This window comes from Mesoplodon bidens (genome assembly GCF_964165515.1).
Source record: "Mesoplodon bidens genome assembly, chromosome: 3".
NCBI classification, from domain to species: domain Eukaryota; kingdom Metazoa; phylum Chordata; class Mammalia; order Artiodactyla; family Ziphiidae; genus Mesoplodon; species Mesoplodon bidens.
In genome coordinates, this window is record NC_138178.1 from 117,801,400 (window position 1) to 117,824,729 (window position 23,330).

The 23,330-nt window shown below is 38.5% G+C and overlaps 1 protein-coding gene across 2 annotated transcripts in view; it reads left to right on the forward strand.

Moving 5' to 3' along the window:
* The window catches only part of LOC308614410 (uncharacterized protein), a 228,008-nt gene that overhangs the window by 98,632 nt on the left and 106,046 nt on the right, over positions 1 to 23,330 (forward strand). For both annotated transcript variants that reach the window (XR_014015385.1, XM_081228833.1), the window contains exons 4-5: positions 17,852 to 18,035; positions 21,407 to 21,542. Coding sequence is in view for 1 of the 2 variants with exons in the window: in XM_081228833.1 (XP_081084959.1) it covers positions 17,852 to 18,035; positions 21,407 to 21,509 (287 nt within the window). In the remaining variant the exon portion in view is untranslated. The remainder of the gene's footprint in view (positions 1 to 17,851; positions 18,036 to 21,406; positions 21,543 to 23,330) is intronic.

Genomic DNA, 23,330 nt, shown 5'->3' on the forward strand with positions numbered 1-23,330 from the left:
TAGTGTGATGGAATCTTTCACTGTCCGGTTTCAACCCACGCAGGACGTGAATCATCCTTTTGTCCAGCATATCCCGCCAGTTAGTCACTTAGAAGCTCTCTCGGTTATCAGATTGACTGTGGTGGTATCACAGTGCTTGCGTTCAAGTAACCCTTATTTTACTTAATAATGGACCCAAAGCACAAGAGTAGTAATGCTGGCAATTTGGATATGCCAAAGAGAATTTGTGAAGTGCTTCCTTTAAGTGAAAATGTGATAGTTCTTGACTTAATAAGGAAAGAAAAAAAAATCATAGGCTGAGGTGCTAAGATGTATGTTAAGAACAAATCTTCGGTCCATGAAATTGTGAAAAAGGAAAAAGAAATTCAAGCTCGTTTACTGTCACACCTCAAATGGCAGAAATTACAGCCACAGTGTATAAGTGCTCAGTTAAGATGGAAAAGTCATTAAATTTGTATAATATATCTTGAGAGAGAGAGAAGTTATAAAATAACTTTTATTACAGTATATTGTTATACTTGTTCTATTTTATTATTAGTTATTGTTAATTTCTTACTGTGCCTGATTTATAAATTAAAGTTTATCATAGGTATGTATGTGTAGGAAAAATCATAGTACATATAGCATTCAGCACTATCCACTGGGGGTCTTGGAATGTATCCCTTGTGGATAAGGGGGGGACTACTGCAATTGCTATTATGCTGTTCACAATGAACTATTAGAAATACTTCTCATTCCCCATATTAGTCCTTGCATCCAAGAGCCATATAGTTAAAGAGATAGGATCACCTACAATCCCAGCAGTCTTTAAAGCTGTTTTTACTCTTCAGACAAAGGTCAAAAAACAGCAAGGTTTTAGTGTGTTAACTGCTAATCTCCCACGTGGTTGAAACAAGAGAATCTGCAGGGCTTTAGGATTTAAACCTGAAACGAGAGATTAATGTCACATGCTTTTTTCTTTTTTTTTTTTTTTAAGCAGGTATTTTCCTCAGGCTAAATCATCAGCCATGAGGCTACTGGAAAGTCATAGAAATTGAAATACAGAAAGATAGATTTAGAAGTCTCCCAAATAGAGGGCTTCATGATAAATTTTGACAAATAACCGCTTAAACCTCTTTGAGAACATCTAAGTGAAATTGACATCCTTAACCCTTTCTTGCTAATGATAATAATAATAATTAACAGCAACGACAGCCAACATTTATTGAACACCTAATTAGGCGTCAGGGACTGTGCTAAGTACATCAAGTCTGTTGAATTTTGTAAACCTCACAACTACCTTTTGAAGTAAGTACAGGTTTTACAAGTGATGAGTACAGGTTTTACAAGTGATGAAACAGTACAGAGAAGTGAAGTAACTTGCTAGAAGTCTCATATATAGTGTGTGGTGGAGCAGGTTTAAAATCCAGGTCATCTAACTCGTGAGGCACTCATAATTTCTATGTCCTGCTTTCCTGTATCCATACAGCTAAAGAAACATGAATCAAGCAACTCCACACTGTGGCTTCTGGGATGACTCAATGGTTCATGATCATTGGATCATATATGAAACCTATTTACCATAGTCAGAATTGGTAGTGGATAGGTTAATCTAAAAAGTCCATGTGTGTGGGGGAATCATGACAAATGATAAATACAGGTTATTTTGGTGTCCTTGAAAACAGCTTTTATACACAATAAAGATTGTTTAGGGGTTACTTTGGATTTTTAAATTAACCTTTGAGGTATTAAAGTAATAATATGATGAATCTAATTTTTTCTTTAATATTTCAATTTAATTTAAATTTTTTTTTTTTTTTTTTTTTTTGCGGTATGCGGGCCTCTCACTGTTGTTGCCTCTCCCGTTGTGGAGCACAGGCTCCGGACGCGCAGGCTCAGCGGCCATGGCTCACGGGCCCAGCTGCTCCGCGGCATGTGGGATCTTCCCGGACCGGGGCACGAACCCGTGTCCCCTGCATCGGCAGGCGGACTCTCAACCACTGCACCACCAGGGAAGCCCAATTTAAAATATTATTATTCTACATAATAAATCTAGGAAATTTCAACAGTTACTTTTAAGGGAAGTTTTAAACTTCTTGTACAACTTATAGATGAAAATTCTCCTAAGCATTTAAAATATAAATGTGATAATAGTAGTATAATAAAAATGTCACTAATAAATTCTTTTTAAAGAATTTTGACAAAATTCCACTTCAGGTACTCAAATAAGTCTCATACACTAATGAAATGAAGTACAAATATGGTAATTCTGAGTTCTCTTAACACTCCAATAGTATTACCAAACAAAAATTTTTTATATATTATACTAAAAATCAGACCAATCAATCAATTAATTACACATTTTTTATTGTGGTAAAATACAAAACAAAATTCAGCACCAGCCATTTTAAAGTGTACAGTTCAGTGGTATGAAATATATTCACGTTGTTATACAACCATCAACACCATCCATCCCCATTAACTCTTTTCGTCTTGTGAAACTGAAACTTTATACCATTAAACAATAACTCCCCATTCCCCCGCTAACCCTCAGCTCCTGGAAACTACCATTATATTTTCTGTCTTTATGATTTTGACTATCAAAGTACCTCCTATAAGTGGAATCATACAGTATTTGTCTTTTTGTGACTGGCTTATTTCACTTAGCATAATGCCCTCAAGGTTCATCCATGTCGTAGCATGTGTCAGAACTTCATTCTTTTGTAAGGGCTGAATACTATTGCATTGTATGTATATACCACATTTTGTTTATTTATCTGTTCAGGGACTCTGGGCTTGCTTCCATGGTTTAGTTATTGTGCATAACTGCTATGAATAGAGGTTTACAAATATCTCTTCAAAACTCTGCTTTTAATTCTTCTGGCCATATCCTCAGAAGTGAAATTGCTGGATTATATGGGAATTCTATTTTCAACTTTTCTGAGGAATTGCCATACTGTTTTCCACAGAGGGTGTACCATTTTACATACATTTCCACCAATAGTGCACAAGGTTTCCAATTTCTCCACATCTTTGCTAACACCTGTTGTTTTGTTTTTTAGATAGTTACCATTCTAATGGGTGTGAGGTGGTATCTCATTGTAATTTTGATTTGCATTTCCCTAATAATTAGTGATGTTGAGCATCTTTTTATGTGCTTATTGGCCATTCATATATCTTCTTTGGAGAAATGTCTATTCAAGTCCTTTGCTCATTTTTGAATAAGGTTGTTCTTTTTTTATTGTTGAGTTTTAGTGATTCTCTATGCATTCTGGATATTAATTCTTAGTCAAATATGTGATCTGCATATATTTTCTCCCATTCTGTAAGATGCCTTTTTACTCTGTAGATAGTGTCTTTTGATGCACAAAATTTTTCAGTTTTCATGCAGTCCAGTTGGTCTATTTTTTCTTTTGCTACCTTTGCCTTTTGGTTTCATATTCAAGAAATCATTGCCAAATACAATGTCATGAATCCTTTTCCTGTGTTTTATCCTAAGAGTTTTATTGTTTTAAGGCTTTAATTTAAGTCCTTGATTCATTTTTAGTAAATTTTTGTGTATGGCATTAGGTGAGTTCAACTTCATTCTTTTGTATGTGGCTATCCAGTTTTCCCAGCATCATTTGTTGAAAACACTTTCCCTAATTAATGGTCTTGGTGTCCTTGTCCAAAATAATTTGACATATATACAAGGATTTATTTCTGGCCTCTCTATTTCATTGGTCTACATGTCTGTCTTTATGCCAACATCTTTATGCCAACATCACATTGTTTGGATTACTGTATTACTTTCAAAACTGTAAGTTTTGAAATTGTAAAGTGAGAATCCTCAAGTTTTGTTCTTCTTTTCTAAGATTGTTTTGGCTATTCAGGTTCCGTTGAGATTCCATATGAACTTTAGGATGGGTTTTTCTGTTTCTGCAAAAAAACATCATTGGGATTTTGATAGAGATTACATTGAATCTGTAGATTACTTTGGGTAGTATTGATATTTTAACAATATTAAATCTTCCAATCCATGAACGTGGGGTGTCTTTCCATTTATTTATGGCTTCTTCAGTTTTTCTCAGCAATGTTTTGTAGTTTTCACTGTACAAGTCTTTCATTTGCTTTGTTAATTCCTAAGTATTTATTCTTTTTGGTGCTATTGTTAAGTGGAATTGTTTTTGCAATTTTCTTTTCAAATTGTTCATAGTTTGTGTATAGAAATGCAACTGATTTTTGTATGTTGACTGTGTATCCTGCTACCTTGCTGAATTCATTTATTAGTGCTAAAAGTTTTTTTTGTGTGAAATCTTTAGGACTTTATACATATAAGATCATATCATCTGCAAACAGAGGTAATTTTACTTCTCCCCTTTCAATTTGGATTTTTTTTTTTTTTTCTTCCTTTTTGGCCTATTTGCTCTGGCTATTAGGATGTTCAAGTACGATGTTGAATAGAAGTGTTGAAAACAGGCATTCTTGCCTTGTTCTTGATCTTAGAGGAAAAGCTTTCAGCCTTTCACCATTGAGTATGATGTTTGCTATTGGTTTTTCATATATACATTTTATTATGTTGAGGTAGTTTCCGTCTAGTCCTAGTTTACTGGTGCTTTATCATGAAAGGGTGTTGAATTTTGTCAAATTGAGATGATCATATTTTTCCCCCTTCATTGTGTTGATGTGGCTTATTACATTTTTTTTTATATATGTCGAACAATTCCTGCATTCCAGGAATAAATCTCACTTGGTTTTGGTGTATAATCCTTTTTATATGCTGCTGAATTCTGTTTGCTAGTATTTTGTTGTAGATTTTTGCATCAATGTTCATAAGTGTTATTGGTCTGTAGTTTTATTTTCTTGTAGTGTATTCATCTGGCTTTGGAATCAGGGCAATGCTGGCCTCAGAGAATGAGGATTTCTCCCCTCCTCTTTAATTTTTGGGAAATGTTTGAGACATTCTTTAGATGTTTGGTTGAATTCTTTAGATGTTTGGTTGAATTCACCAGTGAAGTCATCAGGTCCAGGGCTTTTCTTTGTTGGGAGATTTTTGATTACTGATTCCATCTCCTTACTAGTTATAGGTCTATTTAGATTTTCTATTTCTCATGATTTAGTCTTGTGTTTCTAGTAGGTTTTGTGTTTCTAGAATTTTGTCCGTTTCATCTAGGTTATCCAACTTGTTGGTTCACAGTTTTTCATAGTGGTCTCTTATAATCCTTTTTATTTCTGTAGAATCTGTAGTAATGTCTACACTTTCTTTTCTGATTTTAATAATTTGAGTCTTCTCTCTTTTTTTCTTAGTCCATGTAGTTAAAGTTTGTCAATTTTGTTGATTCTTTTGAGGAACCAACTTTTGATTTCGTTGATTTTCTATTTTTAAGAATTCTTTATTTTATTTATCTCTGCTTTAGTCTTTAATATTTCCTTCCTTCTGCTAGCTTTGGGTTTCTATTTCTATTTCCTTAGGGGGTTGATTGATGCTATATTTGAAAACAGCAGAAGTTAGGAAAAGCAAAGGGTATTGGGTGTATATGTGTGTGTGTGGGATCCTTATTACTCAAACAACCCTCACCTTCCATCATCCCAACCATGGGTCACTGTCAAGGGAATAACTGTTAGCCCAGTTATTTGTCTAATGTGTGTGTGGTGGGGAGAGGAGTGGGAGCACAGAGATAGTTGGTACTTTAATATACATTTTATGGAACATAAAGAATAACAACTTCCTGGGCTTCTCTGGTGGCTCAGTGGTTGAGAGTCCGCCTGCCGATGCAGGGGACATGGGTTCGTGCCCCGGTCCAGGAAGATCCCACATGCCGCGGAGCGGCTGGGCCCGTGAGCCATGGCCGCTGAGCCTGTGCGTCTGGAGCCTGTGCTCCGCAACGGGAGAGGCCACAACAGTGAGAAACCCGCATACCACACACACAAAAAAAGAATAACAACTTCCTGCCTTGAAATCCAAATGTGGTCACAAGCCCAGAACCTATGAGTAGATAAATTAGGCATCTGGAGCCCAAAACCAAACCCAAAACCAAACAAACAAGCAAAGAAGCAAAACACAAAAACAAAACAAAATATACGACAAATTTATATGAAAGATGTCCAGAATCTATGAGGTTGAGCCAACAAAAGATTCAGAGGAATTAAATTCTGATTCTTTTCTCTTTTTTTTTAAACATCTTTATTGGAGTATAATTGCTTTACAATGGTGTGTTAGTTTCTGCTTTATAACAAAGTGAATCAGCTATACATATACATGTCCCCATATCTCCTCCGTCTTGTGTCTGCCTCCCATCCTCCCTATCCCACCCCTCTAAGTGGACACAAAGCACCGAGCTGATCTCCCTGTGCTATGCAGCTGCTTCCCACTAGCTATCTATTTTACATTTGGTAATGTATATATGTCAATGCTACTCTCTCACTTCGTCCCAGATTACCTTTCCCCCTCCCCGTTTCGTCAAGTCCATTCTCTATGTCTGCATCTTTATTCCTGTCCTGCCCTTAGGTTCTTCAGAACCATTTTTTTTTCTTAGATTCCATATGTGTTAGCACACGGTATTTGTTTTTCTCTGTCTGATTTACTTCACTCTGATTGTTTTCTTTATCACCATATACTCTTCACAATAATCGTATGGAGTAGGTACTATTTTGCAAATGAGAAAATTTAGACTCAAATGTATAAAATAGTGTAATAGATTGCACAGAAAGCAAATTAGAAACTCAGCCCAGGTTCCCCGACTTCAAATCCAGTACTTCCACTCTGCCAAGATCTCGTACTTTTTGGCAAATGAGAGCCAGGAAAGAGAATTTCATGTTACTTAGCTACATACAATTTGGAAATGGTGCTTTGAGCACTGGCTGGACATAGAGTATGGCACCCTAGCGAGAATGTGTCTTCTGGGATTCCCTGTTGTGCTCATGAGTAAAACTCTATATTTTGGACAAAATAGAAATCTCTGAGCCTCAATTTCCTCTTGCAAGTGAAGATAAATTATATTTCACATTTATTTATTTTCTGTCTCCTCACTAGAATGTCACCTCTGTGAGGGCAGGGACTGTTATCCTCCGTAAGTAGAGGCAGTTATTAAATATTTGTTGAATGTGGGAAATGAATGACTATACCCTGTTCTTGTCACCTCTGTTAGTGTCCTAGGGCTGCTATAACAAAGGAACACAGATCAGATGGCTCAGAACAACAGAGAGTTATTGTCTCACAGTTCTGGGGGTCTGAGATCAAGATGTCGGCAGTGTTGGTTCCTTCTGAGGGCTGTGAAGGAGAATCTGTTCCATGCTTCTTTCCTTGATTCTGGTGCTTTTCTGGCAGTCTCTGGTGTTCCTTGACTTATGCTACACAACCCCCATCTCTACCTTCATCTTCAAGTGGTGTTCTCCTTGTGTGTGGGTCTATGTCAAGTTTCCCTTTTATAAGGACACCAGTCATATTGGATTAGGAGCCCATTCTACTCCAGTATGACCTCATCTTAACTAATTACATTTGCAATGACCCTACTTCAAAATAAGGTCACATTCTGAGGTATTGGGGGTTAGGACTTCAACATATGAATGGAGGGGGCAACAATTCAACCCATAACATCACCCAAACACACACTTGAATAAAATATAGTCCTTGCTTTGAGGAGCTCATAAAATCCCAAATATGACTTAAGAGGCAATTCCAGAGGATGCTCATGAATTTTGAGCAACAAATGGGTTTTATGCACAATAGGTTAAGGAACTTTTGAGTTAAAACATTTAAGGAGCATTCTTTATTTCAGACTTTCTCAAGACTTTAGAATGTGAATACATGTTGTGTAACACCCTTTTCATGGAGGATCTCACATGATCAATTTTGAGAAATGCTGGCAGAGTTAGAAAAACACTGAGAGTTAGGAAGTTGATCTTGGAAAATATTTGGTGTTTGCTCCTCAGCTTCTTCATTTATAAAACATACCAACCTTCTGCAGAAACTGCTACTGAGGGTTGTTTCAAGGATCAAATAAGATCAGGTTTCTAAAAGTGATTAAAATTAGTAAAGGATTATAGATATTTAAAGCATACTAAAATCATAATCAGGAATGTACAACTTGAATCAGGTGGATAAAGATATTAGCTTTAGTGTCTAGATTTAGAAATTGGTATAGCAGGAAATTTAAAAATGTATCTTAATTGCTTATTTGGAATAAACATGTAGCTTTTCTACTTCTTTGCTCATCCGGTATGTTTTGCTTCCTGGTCATTGTTGCCTGCAGCATGGACTGACACACTTGCTATGTGGGCTCCACGACAACACATTTCCATAGCTCACCCTGCCATTGCTGCACTGTAGCCAATTTGGTAAAGGACCCCTGACTTCTGTGGTGAGGGAAAGAGTGCAAATGGGAGGAAAGCTAAATGTCTTGATTTGGGGAGAGCAGCACCTTATTTATCTCAGAGCTACATTCTAATCTGCCACTCTTTTCTACTTACCTCCCAGGAAATAGCTGAAGATTACTCAGCTTTCTGGGAGCTTGGAGAAAACTGGTCTGAGTTTTAGTCTCTCTCATCAATAGGGATATGAAAATGCGTATGTGTGTTCCCAGTTGTTAATCCTGCCTGGCCAGAGTAGGAGAGAAAGCAAGTGGCAGATTATGAGATGAAAAGTACATCAATGCCTGTTTTTAGAATAGGCGTTGTTGGATTAAAAATGAAATGCAGGCATGAAAGTGAATGCTCTTCAGTCCTTTTCCTTAACAAAGGAGATGTGCATCTAATTCAGACTGATGGAATTTTTGGTGATAACCATGGTTACTAAAAATGGATCACTTTATACTCATTGAGAGAAAGCAGCATGACAACAGTTGCTCATTTCACAATAGTAAAACTCTTCATGGCAACTAAAAATGGAAGAGACATCTTACGTTTGAGAGCAACTTATTTCAGCCTGAGATTATCCATTTAAGCTAAACAACATGATGAGATGCTTAAACTCAACAACATGATGGGATGCTAAAATTTGGTAAACACTGAGACATGTGCTTGAATGAGGAAACATCATGATGTAAGCATGGCAAAAATGGTTTGGGGAGGGCTTCCCTGGTGGCGCAGTGGTTGAGAGTCTGCCTGCCGATGCAGGGGACACGGGTTCGTGCTCTGGTCCGGGAAGATCCCACATGCCACTGAGCGGCTGGGCCCGTGAGCCATGGCCACTGAGCCTGCGCGTCCAGAGCCTGTGCTCCGCAACGGGAGAGGCCACAACAGTGAGAGGCCCGCATACCGCAAAAAAAAAAAAAAAAAAAAAAGGTTTGGGGAAGTGGAACAAGATGCTTTTCTTTAATACATTTATTAGGCATAGACTGGATCCAGATAATGGGACGATAGCACTAATCCCATATATAAACAGTAACAGAAATCTGAAATTCTATTTACTAAATTGTTCTCCAGTATTATGACAAGAGTTTTTATTTTGAGAATATCCACACACAAATACATCTGATGAAAGAAAATTGATGTTTAGATTCCTTCCACATTTTGATAATATAGAATACTGATTTGTATTATTTGACCTACTCCCTGAAAAGGAGAAAGCATGCACTTCTCAGTATTCAATACATTTATACTTGAATTTGATGTAACCAGGAGGAATTTATCTAGTAGCCACTGGAAACAGAATTCTTGGGTTTTAGGAGCTTCCCTGCTCTTGAGGAAAGCTTGCTCAGGATCCATAAAATATCTGCCCATTTTATAAAGCCCTTAGAAAGTTCCTTCCAATAGGATGCAAATACAAAGTGTAGTTTGAGTTTTTTGTCTTTATTCAATAACTTTTTCAATAAATATTTATTGAATGTCAGTTATGTGATAGGCAGTTTTAAAACCCCCTCCTTATTTAAATGTAAGGAACTCTCCTTCCAACTGATAAACAAATGTATTAAAAATTTTTTTCCCTGTTTACATAGTTTTATTTATTTTTAATTTTTTATTGAAGTGTGGTTTATTTACAACGTTGTGTTAGTTTCAGGTGTACAGCAAAGTGATTCAGTTATACGTATACATACATCTAAAGAATCTTTTTCAGATTCTTTTCCCATTTAGGTTATTACAGAATATTAAGTAGAGTTCCCTTTGGTATGCAGTAGGTCCTTGATGATTACTTATTTTATGTATAGTAGTATGTATATGTTATGTATGAATGTATTTTAAATAGTGGTCACAATGCACAAACCTTAGAATATTTAGGTTGAACCATATGGAATTGCCATATTTGACCACTATTTACTTATAAAATTCCATAAGTTTTGACATACACACACACACACACACACATACATACACACACACACACTTCAGCTAAAGCAAAGTTTGCTTTTATAGCCCTGGCTTTATTATATATTCTTTTCATTGCTTATTCCTATTAATTTCACTAATGTATGGAATATGGCTGAATTAACTTGCTGCATAACAAACAAGTACAGAATCTCAATGGCACATAACAGTAAACACAGGAGGCACTCAGCTTATGCTCCAGATCTTCTGGTCTGCTTGATATATCTCTTAACCTCCTTGGCCCAGCAGACTCCCAATGCATGTCTGTGTCATGGCAGTGTTAGAGGTGTAAGAGGGCAAGCAAAATGTGCAAGACTTCTTTAGGCCTGGATGTGGAACTGGCACAATGTCGCTTCCAACACTCCATTCCATTGGCCAAAATAAGTAAGTAAAACATGAATACAGAGAAGAGGTGAAGAATTGAGGTCAATAGTACAAATCTACACAATGACCTATCATTGAAAAGCAACACGTTATCTCTTTATGTCACTGAAGGTTTCTAGGACAGTACCTTCCTATAAAAAAGGAAAACCTCATCATAGTTGTCACCATCATCAACACCTTGATCTCAAACACATATCATGCTTTCTACATGTCAACACCTCTTCTAAAGCTTTACATTTCATTTTTGCCACAACCCTTTGAGGTCGTCACTACTACTATTCCTCCATTTACAGCTAAGGAAACAAGGCACGGACAAACTAGTAAAGATGTTCATTGTTTTCCAAGAAATTGAGAATATTGGATGTTTCACACTGCAGTATTGTAGCACAGAATCATCTTTTGGAGGATGTGACTATGTTTAAGAGATTTTAGCTTCTTGTCAGGGCACTTATCTGCCCTCTAAGTCACAGAGAGGAGTCACCTCTTCACAATGGGTGGGGTGACCGCAGCCCAAAAGTAGGTTCTGTTGGTTACTCTCCAATTCAGTGGCTTTGTATTTTTCTGGAATGTTTAGTCCATTTTTCTACCTGGGAATGTCAGGACTACCATTCACCATTGTTCTTTTCTTTCTTAGTGATTGTTCTGTTCATCCAGTGTAGTTTTCCTTTTAGCACACTGGTAAGATTCCACTTAAACGTATCATCAAAAGGCTTTTATGTACTTTTACATCCAATAAATTAATACATCCACCAATTCTATCTGTGATACTTATCCCTTTGCTCTATAGAACATGATGAGTTTCCCTTTGGCTACAGGACTAACTTGACACAGAGAGAACCAGAGAGCCAGGGCCAGGGTAGAGCAGGAAAAAAATGGACTCCTGAAGCATTCATTTCCACTTAGAACCTAGATAAGAAACCACAAGCTAGTCTGGTCCAGTGTGAGAAATCACTCTCAGTATTTTACATAAAGAAGAATCAAGGCTTCAAAGGAATGTGTGATAACATATACATTCACATAATTTTTGGTAAGTCCTTATACATCATTAATTTTTACAGGATTTAAAAAAATCCTTGAATTTAATTTTTTAGATGTGCTCCCCCAATTTTTTGACTCAATATTTTTCTTGCCACAAATACTTTGTATTAAAAACTTTTTACTGAATATATTAAATTGTAGCTTTTCCCTATATTATTTTCATTTCTAGGCATTTAAGAATTATTTACACATTCAAGAATTAGGAAAATTCTTCCTAATTTGTTCATCAATAGTCAAGTTTCCCAGGATGCCTTACATCCTGGGTGCTGGACTGGCTTCTAGAGCCATGAGTAAACAAGGCTGAGGGCTCCTTGCTTCAGTGCAGTGCTTTAGGGTTTACCTTGGAAATCTGACCTTGACATCCCAGCATCTGCAGGGTGGATGACACAGGTTCTATTTGGAAATGAATGCTGTGAGTTTTAGAATAGTACCCAAGAGCTGCTCTTTCCAGGCTCTTCCCAAAGCATCAAAGAATTGCCACTTGCTAGAAATGTTCAGGAAGTGCATTTGGTAATGTTATCCTTTTGAGGAATCATTCCTGTCAGAAACTTTCTGGCTTCTCAGCTTTCACTGCAATGATATTACTGGATTACAAGCAAGCATCTCATTAGGGAGTAGAGGTGGTTGGTGTCTCTCATTTTACAGAGACCCCAACACCAAGTGTGGGTCTTGGCCAGCAGGGGGAGCGAGACAAAGGCAATGTGAGGTTGGGGGTACAGCCTCACCGCCTCAGCATTGATTTGTTTTGGCAAAACATTCATTCATTTTTTAATTCAAAAATGTTTATTAACTGCTATTATGGGCTGAGAACTGTGCTTGGCACTGGAAATAAAACAGGAAACTAGAGAAGTGTGATCCCTAACTTCCTAGAGTTTTGGGGATGGAGAATGATAATTGCTAATACATTACAAACAAACCAACACATAAGTAAAATAGTTTCAGATTGTGAACTCTGCTAAGCAGAAGCCAAGGGGACTGAGATAGGGAATAATTGGCAGGGGAAGAATTGAGAGAGTCACACTTGCTCCTCATGTTTCCTTTTCAGGGGTCTGTGAACAAGGCCCCCCTTCTCATGCTCAGAGAGGAAATCATCTAAAAGAGTTGCTTTAAAAAATGATGGATGGGGCTTCCCTGGTGGCACAGTGGTTGAGAATCCGCCTGCCGATGCAGGGGACACGGGTTCGTGCCCCGGTCTGGGAAGATCCCACATGCCGCAGAGCGGTTAAGCCCGTGAGCCATAGCCGCTGAGCCTGTGCGTCCAGAGCCTGTGCTCCGCAACGGGAGAGGCCACAACAGTGAGAGGCCCGCGCACCGCAAAAAAAAAAAAAAAAAAAAAAAAAAAAAATGATGGATGAAACGATGGTTCATGTACAACAAGGTTCTCTGGAGACTTTGACATTCTGCTCTCTAACTCCCAGAATCTTGACTTTCTTGAATGCCAGGGCCCTGTTCAGCTGAAAAATCTTTCCTTCAATTTACATGACTTATGGTACAGAGACAATGCCTTCTGTGGAAATGTTCCGGAAGGCTCAATTATTAAAAGAAAAATGACTCTCAACTAGAATGTGTTATGCTTTTAGTTTTTAGTATTTGTATGTGCTCCATACTGAACTAGTTTTATACAGAGGGACTCCTATACTGATCAAATAATAACATACAATTAACATAGCTAATTAATTCTTTCTTCCCAGAAGGATTATGAGGGTTTGGGTTAACTAGCAGGGTGCTAGACTCATAGAAGATATTTGAAAATATTTGTTGAGTGCTATGAAACCTGAAGAACTTGAAGAATTAAACCAATGAGCTGTAGCCTGTATACACCATTGCTGGTTGAGTTACTAGCAAACTTATATTTTTACAAACTCTTCTCTGAGAGATTTCTTCAGACAAGGAGTGTGTGTGCACACACATGCTATTTTTTAGGAATATCTGTATTATCTACAAAAACAGAGGATGTAGAGGAAAATGTAAGAAATTTTTAAAACATCGTGAGCTGATTTTATAACCTATTTCTTCTAAAGAGCGGATTTTAGCATTTTCCTTACAGTAAGAGCCACTGGGCTGTGTTGATGGCTGGTCACATGCTGTGTAGTCTGTTGAGAGTATTCACTGATATGCAGCCATGCTGACAGGACAGTGAGGGAATTGTCAGGGAACGGAAACCAAACTGTGGCCCAACACCCATCCCTTCTTTGCCTGAACGTATAAGGCTGGAAGTGAACAACCTCATAAATGAATAGTGTCTGCCTGCCTAGGATTTACACAGGAAGAGGAATAAGCGTGGCTGAATTCTCCTACATATGAGGTGGGTCTCCAGCTCATAAATAAAGCCCTGTGTCTCTCCTCACCTACTTCCAAGAGGTTCTTTGGCAGAATGCCTCTCTTGCTTTATGATTAGTCCAGGATGGATTATAGAAGCACTGACTTTTCAACAGCTAGAAAAAAAGAGAATGATGGAAATGGGAGAGGCAAGTAAATATCCTGACAATGATTTTTATTTCCTTTCTTCCTTCATTCCTTTCCCCTACTTCTCATCCTCTTTCCCCCTCATTCCTTCCTTTCTTCATTTTTGAAAAAGTATGACTTATCTACCTGTTTCTGTCATCCCTTAGGAATGAGCAAGGCTGTCAGTGATACTTCCAGGCAAATTGAGCTTAGCACCTTTCTCTGATTTTGCTGCCACACCAACAAAGCATTGTACTTACTTCCTCTCCTTGGAGGGATAAACAGCAGGTCCCAGCAGCCAGGCTGAAGGATGTCAATATCCCAGCCAGAGTCTCAGCTTAAAGCAACTTCCAGCAAATTGGGCCTGAGTCTACGATAAACCTTTAGGTTTCTTTGGAATGTTTGGAATCGTTAGATGTCTATAATTGAACAGATGGTGAGGGCTGGCTTTTGACATTTTTTTCTTCCTCGAGTGGGTTATCAAACAGCAAAAACCCTCCCTGTAATTTTGAAGGTGAGATTCTTCTATCTTCCTTCCTATCCCTTTCCCTGAACACACACAAATTCTAGGACATTATAGGGATAACTTACTTAGTTGTGTTTCTCAAGTTTTATTGTGCACATGGATCCCCTGGGAGTGAACATTCTACCTCAGTAGGTCTTGGTGAGACCCAAGATTCTGTGTTTCTAACAAGTCCCCAGAAAATGCTGATGCTTCCCCGCCAGCACCACACTTTGAGAAATAAAGGGCTATTATGTTTGAACACCCATGGTTTAGAATGGACTCTCAAGTGTGGATTCCTATTTTTTCAAGGATTTTTACTTTAGCTAGATCCAATTTTAAAATGTGTCCTTAAGTGGTACTGAGTGCGATGTCTATAGTGAAACTCTGCAAATCAGCTTGAAAGATAACAAACTGAATACTGCAACTAAAGACTGCTTAACAGGCAGAGGTTGTTCATTGTCTTAACAAACCTTGTCTTTTTTTTTGCAGTACGTGGGCCTCTCACTGTTGTGGCCTCTCCCTTTGCGGAGCACAGGCTCTGGACGTGCAGGCTCAGCGGCCATGGCTCAGGGACCCAGCCGCTCCGCGGCATGTGGGATCTTCCCGGACCAGGGCACGAACCCGTGTCCCCTGCATCGGCAGGCGGACTCTCAACCACTCCGCCACCAGGGAAGCCCCAGCTTGAGAGGTATTTTATTGAGATTATACAATCAAACATGGGACTTACATACTACATAGTTCATTCAGAAGGATCTAGGAAAATGTGTTAAAATATAATTTTGAATAACAATACTTATTATGTGCCAAATAGTCCAAGTGCTTACCACGTAGTAAGTAATACATTTAATCCTCCAAACACTCCCATTAGGAAGGTATTATCTTCATTTTATGGTTAGAGAAATAGAGGTACTGAGACAATAAATAACTTTATCCTGTGTCAAGTCAAGCACATGGACCTTTTATGGTAAGAGGTTGCAAGTTGAGGGCCTACAACTCAACTTCTGATTGTTTTTTTATCTGCCTGAAGATTTTTAAAAATTAAATTAGTTGTCAATATTTACAGGCTATTTCCTGCTTCCCTGGAGTATCTGGCAGCTTTAGGCTTGCATTCTTGCACAGGAAGCATCAGTTGGTGCAGAGTAGCAGTCCTGCCCTGAGATGGGGTGTGAGCACTCCACCTTGTCACAGTTCTCACCTTAGTACCCAAGCCCTATGGAGTCCAGCAGGGTGATTTCCACACTGTGAAAGCTCAACAAAATACTAACAAGGGCGGTGATTCCTAGCTTTATAGAGATCTTTGATGATGAGTACGCACAGGGATTTCAAACTCAAATGGTTACTGGAGTCAGGAAACAACAAAGACCCAACACAGCCAAAAATAAATTAATTAATTAAAAAAAATCTATCTTTTTTTAAAAAAAGAAGTGAGTGGGTTGTTGCTGAGGGCAAGGTTATGGGGAGATTTTAAGGGGACTGGTGCAGAAGAGAGAAGCAAGAAAAGAAGGATTTGGCAAAGTGGATGATCCAGTCAACCAGTGCTTATTAGGCATGAGAGGGGAAAGAAATATAACTATAATAGCAATTTTTACTGAGCTCTCACTATGGGACTGGCTTTAAATACTGCTTTAATTACTATGAGGTACTAATACTCTCATTTTATAGAGGAGGAAGCAGAAACACAGTGAGATTAACTAGTTTGTCTAATGTCACATAGGTAATAAGTGGTATGTATAGATACCACTTTTTTTGTTCACTGTACAAATGCAGATTTATTGTTCTTTCCTTTATCCATAGTAGGAAAAAGGTTGGAAATTGTTAGGAAGCCAGCATATACAAAGCACTTCTGAAATTATGCTTTTCTTTGGAAAACAACTTATAAAAAATAATAAACATTTAAAAAATTCAAGTCCATAAGTGTTTTACACTTCTGAAGGCTAAAACTCCATGTGTTTCCTAAAATATAGAACAATTAAAAAAAAAACCCATAAAGTGACATTGATTTGAATTCCACAGAATCCCTGACCATTAGAAATACATTCTTCCCTGTAAAGTGAATTTGTTCTTCACAGCCAAAGTTATAGTTAAAGTGTGTTTCTCTGACTAATTCATTGAGATTGAATTTACTCTCCAGCTAATGTCTACAGGAGACTAATGGTAATTTACAGTTTCTTCAAGTAAGTTAACAAAACATATCCAAAATGTTTTTCCACTCCATTTTCCATTCCAAAATCCATGGAACATGGCAGAAGCAGTTCTAAGAGGAAAGTTTATAGTGATACAGCCCTACTTCAGGAAACAAGAAAAGTATCAAATAACCTAACCTTACACCTAAAGAAACCAGAAAGAAAGAACAAACAAAGCCCAAGATTAGTAGAAGGAAGGAAATAACAAAGATCAGCGTGGAGATAAATAAAATAGAGACCAAAAAAATCAATAGACAAGATCAATAAAACTAAGAGCTGATTCTTTGAAAAGATTGATAAGCCCTTAGCCAGACTTATCAAGAAAAAAAGAGAGAGGGCCCAAATAAATAAAAGACTTATTGTGGCAATCAATTCGTAATGTATATTAATGTCAAATCACTATGTTGTACACTTGAAACTAATATAATATCGTATATCAACTATATGTCGATTTAAAAAAAAAAACCTTTGCTCCACCACTTGTGAATGTGGCTCTGAGCCTCAGTTTCTTTATGTACAAACTATGCATGATAGAGTAAGAGCTTGTCAGGATTAAATGAAATGAGGTAGACAGAATGCACTTTGGGCATAATACTTTGTATTGGTGGAACAATAGGTGTTGAGGGTGTTTCTGTTAACAAAATGAATAGAAAGCTTAATCTGACCATTGCACCTGTGTGCACAATAAGTTACTTTCCTCCTGTGACACATATTCCTGGTTGATGTCCCTGCATCTCTGCTGTTGGGTAGAGCTGTTGACTTCTTTATTTGGCTCTTGCTGCTCTGTTGATTTTTCCAAGTGTCTGAAAGGACATCAGATTTTCTTCTTTTTACAGGATCAGTGATCTTGGCCCCCTGAGCCTTTATTATTGACCATTCTGTTAGTTACTGCCACTGCTAAGAGGTATCAGTGGCAAAGTCACTGCTCTGAACCTAACAGCCCCTTGGACTCCTAAGCGCCACATATTTCTGTCTTGCCATAGCAGGGTCATTTGCTCAAAGTCAAACACAATTGATTCTTCTATTTTCTTTACAGTGACTGATGGCCTCTCAGAGTTTACCCGTCCCTGCTGTCACCGACCCTGGTTGTTTAGAGGATGCAAAGTGGATGGAGGAGACAGGCTGCGCACAACTGGGAGAGGAGGCAGCAGTGCCGCCTTGTTTCCCTCTCGCCTGTACATAGGTTATCTCAACATGGCCCATCTCTGTCCAGGATCAAGGTAGGTACAGAGTGACACAGGCAAGGCTTAGTGCCCTCTGGTCTTTCCTTTCATGGATCTGCTCTGCAGTTCACTTCCCCCTTCTACTCTGTTTCATTCGCTGCAGATGGTTAATTAATCTTTACTTGAAATGTCACCGCTTCTAGCAGTGTTTGGTTTTTAATAGAAAAATGGTGAAGAAAAGCCTGTAAGACCCCAAAGGATACGTCTTTCTGGAGGTAGAATTTCAGGTTTGGGCACAAGAATTCCTAGTTCCTGAAATTCCCAATCCCGGGTCTTTTCACTGTTGGCTTCTTTTGCTCAGCCTGTTCTTCTTCCTAATTAACAACTGGCTTGTCACCTCTCGTCATTCAGGTCCCAGCTAAAATATCACCTCCCCAGAGATGCTTACACTCGCTCCCTTATGTAGTCTATTATTCCCCACCAACACTGATCTTGCCTTAATTTTTTTCATAACATGTATCACTACTTGATACTATATTCTGTATTTTAATTGTCTGTCAGCCCTAAATAGAATGCAAGCCATGTGAGCTCAGAGACGTTGTCTGTTTCAGTCATCACCCTGTGCCCTAAAATAGTGTCTTATTAGGCACTATAAGATTTTTTAAAATTTAAGTGAGTCATTGGAAAATGTTTTTCTGGTGCTTCTTAATTTTATCAGATATGATATCTTTATATTTGTATATAATATAACTATGTCTTTAGCACATGGTTTACATGTATTCATTGGTTAATTTACCAAAAGTTTTAACATCTACTAAGTTGCAGTCATTAGGCTGGTGATGAGAATAGAAAGATAAATAAGGCACAGTCTCAGCCTTGGAGCTGCTCGTGTCTAGTGGAGGAAGCATGTGAGTAACAGACAAGTACAATAGAGTGTTAGGTTTGGCAAGACAATATACATCTGTAGTATTTCAGCACGATTATCAAGATGAATGAGAACTACCGGAAGACCTGGGGGATGAAGATGTCTCTTCAGGCAGAGGAGATTAGTATTTGTAAGGTCAAGAAGGTGTAAGTGTTCATGGCAAATTCATTGAGGTGCAGGCAGTTGATAATGTCCATGCTGGATGGTACGAGCAAATATTGAGTGAAATAAAGATGGACATAAGTGAGATAAGGTGGGAAGTTATAAACAGTCATGAATGTCATTTTAAAAAACTTGATTTTTTTCTTCAAAGAGCTAACAAAGAATAGTTAACAAGAATGAGATGTAATTAGGTATGTGTTGATTTACCCTCCCTGCTTCCTCTCAGATTTCCTTCTACACCCAGAATTAACAACAGCCACAACAGGAGAGCAGTACAGGTGTATGTAGAAAAGAATTGTTTACTTACATTAAGTATGACCAGTGTCAGTGAGAGAAAAGAAGTCTATAGTATTCAATCAGTTCTCTGGTTGGTCTATCTCTTTTTAAAACTCTTTTAAATGGAAAATTTCGAACATATACAAAATAAGCAAATGGTATAATTAACCTCCATGAACTCATCACCCAGTTTCAAAACTTGTCAACATTCTGTCATTCTTGTTTCATCTGTACCTCTATCCACTTTTGACCCTAGCCAGTAAAAAGCAAGAGGTTTATAATGTGCAATCAGGTGGAGTCATAAACAAGGGAGTGAGGGAAAGATATAATTCAGAGTCCTGGGTGAAGGATTGGCTTCAGGCAAGCTCAGAATGAAGGAAAGAGGAAACAAAGGCATGGATGTGAGTAAATGTGTAGGTGGAAGAAATGGAGGGTGTGGGAAAGCAAGCTTCTTAAACGCAGGGACTGTGTCCTATCTGTCTTTGAATTGCTTGCAGTCAACACAGTACTGCGTATGATAAACATGCAATAAGCATTTGTCCAATTGAATTGAGCTCATGTCCAGGGGTACCTGTCTTCTTATGAAGCCTAGGCTTGGTCACTGATGGGAATGAGACAGACATAGAGAAAAGACTAGGGGAGGATAAAGCTATGAACTAGCTTCAGTGGTGCATGGAGTACCTGCCATTGGCCCACACATGAAGATGCTTCTTTTTACATGCCCTGTAAAGTATGTGCAATATCAAGAGAGGATGTTTTCTTCCTCAATGTTTAAAAGAAGAGGGTAATGAGTGATTTAAGAGCAGGCGTTTGTATTCTTTGTGTTGCCTTTTACAGATATACCCTTAGAGGACTCTTAGAGGGGTTCAAAAAGTTTGTAGAAAAGATTTTGGACTTTAGTTTTCTTATCTGTTTTTCCTTTTCCTTTATTTCTTATTTCTCATTATATGTCATGAGTGCCACTGGTCCTTCTCTAGTCTAACAGAAGTATCTTTACTCAGTTTTCTGAAATGCCCGAGACTGAAACTCCATGAGTTAGAGATTCTACTCTATGTGCCACCTCTGTTCCAGAGAATAGAAGACAGGATAACATAAGATAAAGCAGCAGATTTAACTTGGAGTTTATAAAATGTGATTGTGTGGAGCGAATGTAACACATTCAGTGCTACAACTTGCAAACAAGTTGTAATGATCTGCTAGATAATGCAGCAGACTGGGTAAAATGCATGTTTCATGTTGCATATTTGTAATTATTCATCTAAAAACATATTCTGAAATGCAGTAACTATTCAAATATATTACTCTGAATGTCAAGGATGATGTATAGATGTTCCAGTTACTGGGCATTGTCATTTGATATCAAAGAAATGAGAGAAAAAAGGTTATTAGAATTTTTAAAGCTATTTTGCAAATGTTTTCATCACCATCATTCTGCCAAAGTTTAAAATCTTTAGGACTCAAATTTTTATTACACAAAGTTTATGTCCTTCACATGATGGTAAATTTTATGGTCATGAGGTATCCTACCCTTCCTTCCTTCCTATTTTCTGCAAATGTCATTAAATTCTAGAAAACTTATTAAACACCAATCATGAGAAAGCATGATTGCTACACTCAGTGAACTCACAGACTGGTTAACAGCACACAACTCAAAATCACCTAGTGTGTAAATGCTTTCCCAGAATTAACCAGTCACTGGTGTCTTCTGTACATTCCTGTTGCTTCCTAGTCTTACCCCTATTATAGAAATTCTCATAGTGTTTTATAATTATATTTTGGTTTTGTTTTCCTCGCTAGATGCATGGAGGGCCAAAATCATGCCACTTTATCTTGTGGGAGACAGTTTTCCATGGCATTTCTCTATGTCTCATATCAACTTTTGTCATGGACTGTCTTTTCAAGGATGTTTGTATAGCAAACAGCCTGAGAACATGTTGTGTCTCACATCCCTTAAGGGGCAGAAGATGTTTTTCTGAGCAGGATAATAAAAATATCTCCCTTGGGGGAAAGGTTGAGTAGATTTTCTAGCAACCCCTTTTGAAAGATGGGATTTCCTAAACTCCAGGTTCCTCAGCTGTGACACAAACCAGCCGTGTGTGCAGCCTCCACTTGAGACTCCTTCCACATCACCTGCAATCAACCTGGGTGGAGGAAGGGAGGAAGATTGATGTGAACGTGAAGCTCATCCTGCCTGCTGTGCTGTGAGTAGTCAGGTCTTTTCCTCGGAGCCCAGGGTCTTGTATCTTCTGCCAACAACCATGAAATGGGGTAGGCTAATTTGTTAGCTTGCAAATAGGGCACAATTGCAGACCCTTCACTGTTTTTTTGTGTTTTTTTTTGTTGTTGTTTCTTTTGCGGTATGCGGGCCTCTCACTGTTGTGGCCTCTCCCGCTGCGGAGCACGGACCCGGGACGCTCAGGCTCAGCGGCCATGGCTCATGGGTCCAGCTGCTCTGCGGCATGTGGGATCTTCCTGGACCGGGGCATGAACCCGTGTCCCTTGCATCGGCAGGCGGACCCTCAACCACTGCGCCACCCGGGAAGCCCCCTTCACTGTGTTTGAGTTTATCCAATATTGAGCATTTTGCCTGGCACAGTGCAGACGAGTGAACTAGCTGTTCAGTGCGAGTACACTTAATTTACTTATAATTTTAACTATAGAGTGAATGTTGTCATCAATATTTTTCAGTTACCAGCTGCATTATCTTGGTAAGTTTCTTAACCCGCCTCACTTCAGTTTCCTTTTGTGTAAAATGGAAAGAGTAAAAGTGTCAGCCTTATAGGTTTGCAGCAGATATGGAGCAGATATGGAGGTGTGCTGTCCAAAACCCCTTCTGGGAAGCACTTGTGGCCCAGCTGCAGGGACTGCTTTTAGGATCTGCCTCAGCTGCAGAGTCACCTCACCTGAGGTCACACCCTTCCCTGGGAAGTCTGCATCCAGTGTCTGAGCAGTGTGTGTATAGGTTGTATAAAGTTCAGCCATTTGGCCCCATAAGAGATAACTTGGCTAACTTTGCTGGGCAGTCGTTGCTTCAAAGCCCCCTGCTGGATAGGCTGAGGCTTCATCAGGCCTGCATAACTATTCAATTTTTCTCTCTGTGCAGTTGTGCTTCCTTTTGCAGATTTCCCTTTTACGGGTTTTGAACCCTAATAAACATCTTACTCCCCTGCTGCCTCCTTTTCTCAAACTTTGTCCCAGCATCTGCTTCCAGAGAACTCAAACTGTATCAGGGTTACTGAGGTGGTAAGAGAGTTAGGGAATGTAAATCACTCAAAGCAGTCCGTGTATACATTTGGTACATACAGTTGTTCTCTTTAACATTATTATTATGATCAACGTATGGAGTACCCTAGAAGCATAGTTCTTGCAACTAAGGCTCTAATGGCACAGTGACTTATGTAAGCAAAGCAAAATCCTGGCCTGTAAATGTCTCAAAGTTACAAAATCAAAACACTAAGGACAACCAATCACAAATAGCCAACTAGGCTTTAAGCTACAGCCAATCAAATAATTTCTTTTCTTTGCTTCTGCAGTTTCTCTGTATAAGTATATCCCCTGGCTCCTGTGCTTCTAACCACTTCCAGTTTGGTACTGCCTTATTTGAATTAATCTTTGCTCAAATACACTCTTAAAAATTTTAATACACCTCAGTTTATCTTTTAACACTGGTAAAGAGTAAAAAATAGTGGTGGAGTCACTCAAAACCATAGGATAAGATGATTTGTTGAAACAATCAGAGATTTTCAACCTGGAGGAGGAAAGCTTTTGAAGAACCTGGGAGCTGCCGGCCAATACTCAAATGGCTGTGGACTGAGAGTGAGATTAGACTTACTTTGAGTGAACCCAAAAGTGAAGACAAGGACCAATGTAGATATCGATAAGGGGCATATTTGGGCTCAAGGTAAGAGAAGCTTTTGAACATGGATGCTTACAATGATCCAGGCTCTCACTGGGGGGACTCTTGTCGGAGATGCTACCCAGGGGACTCA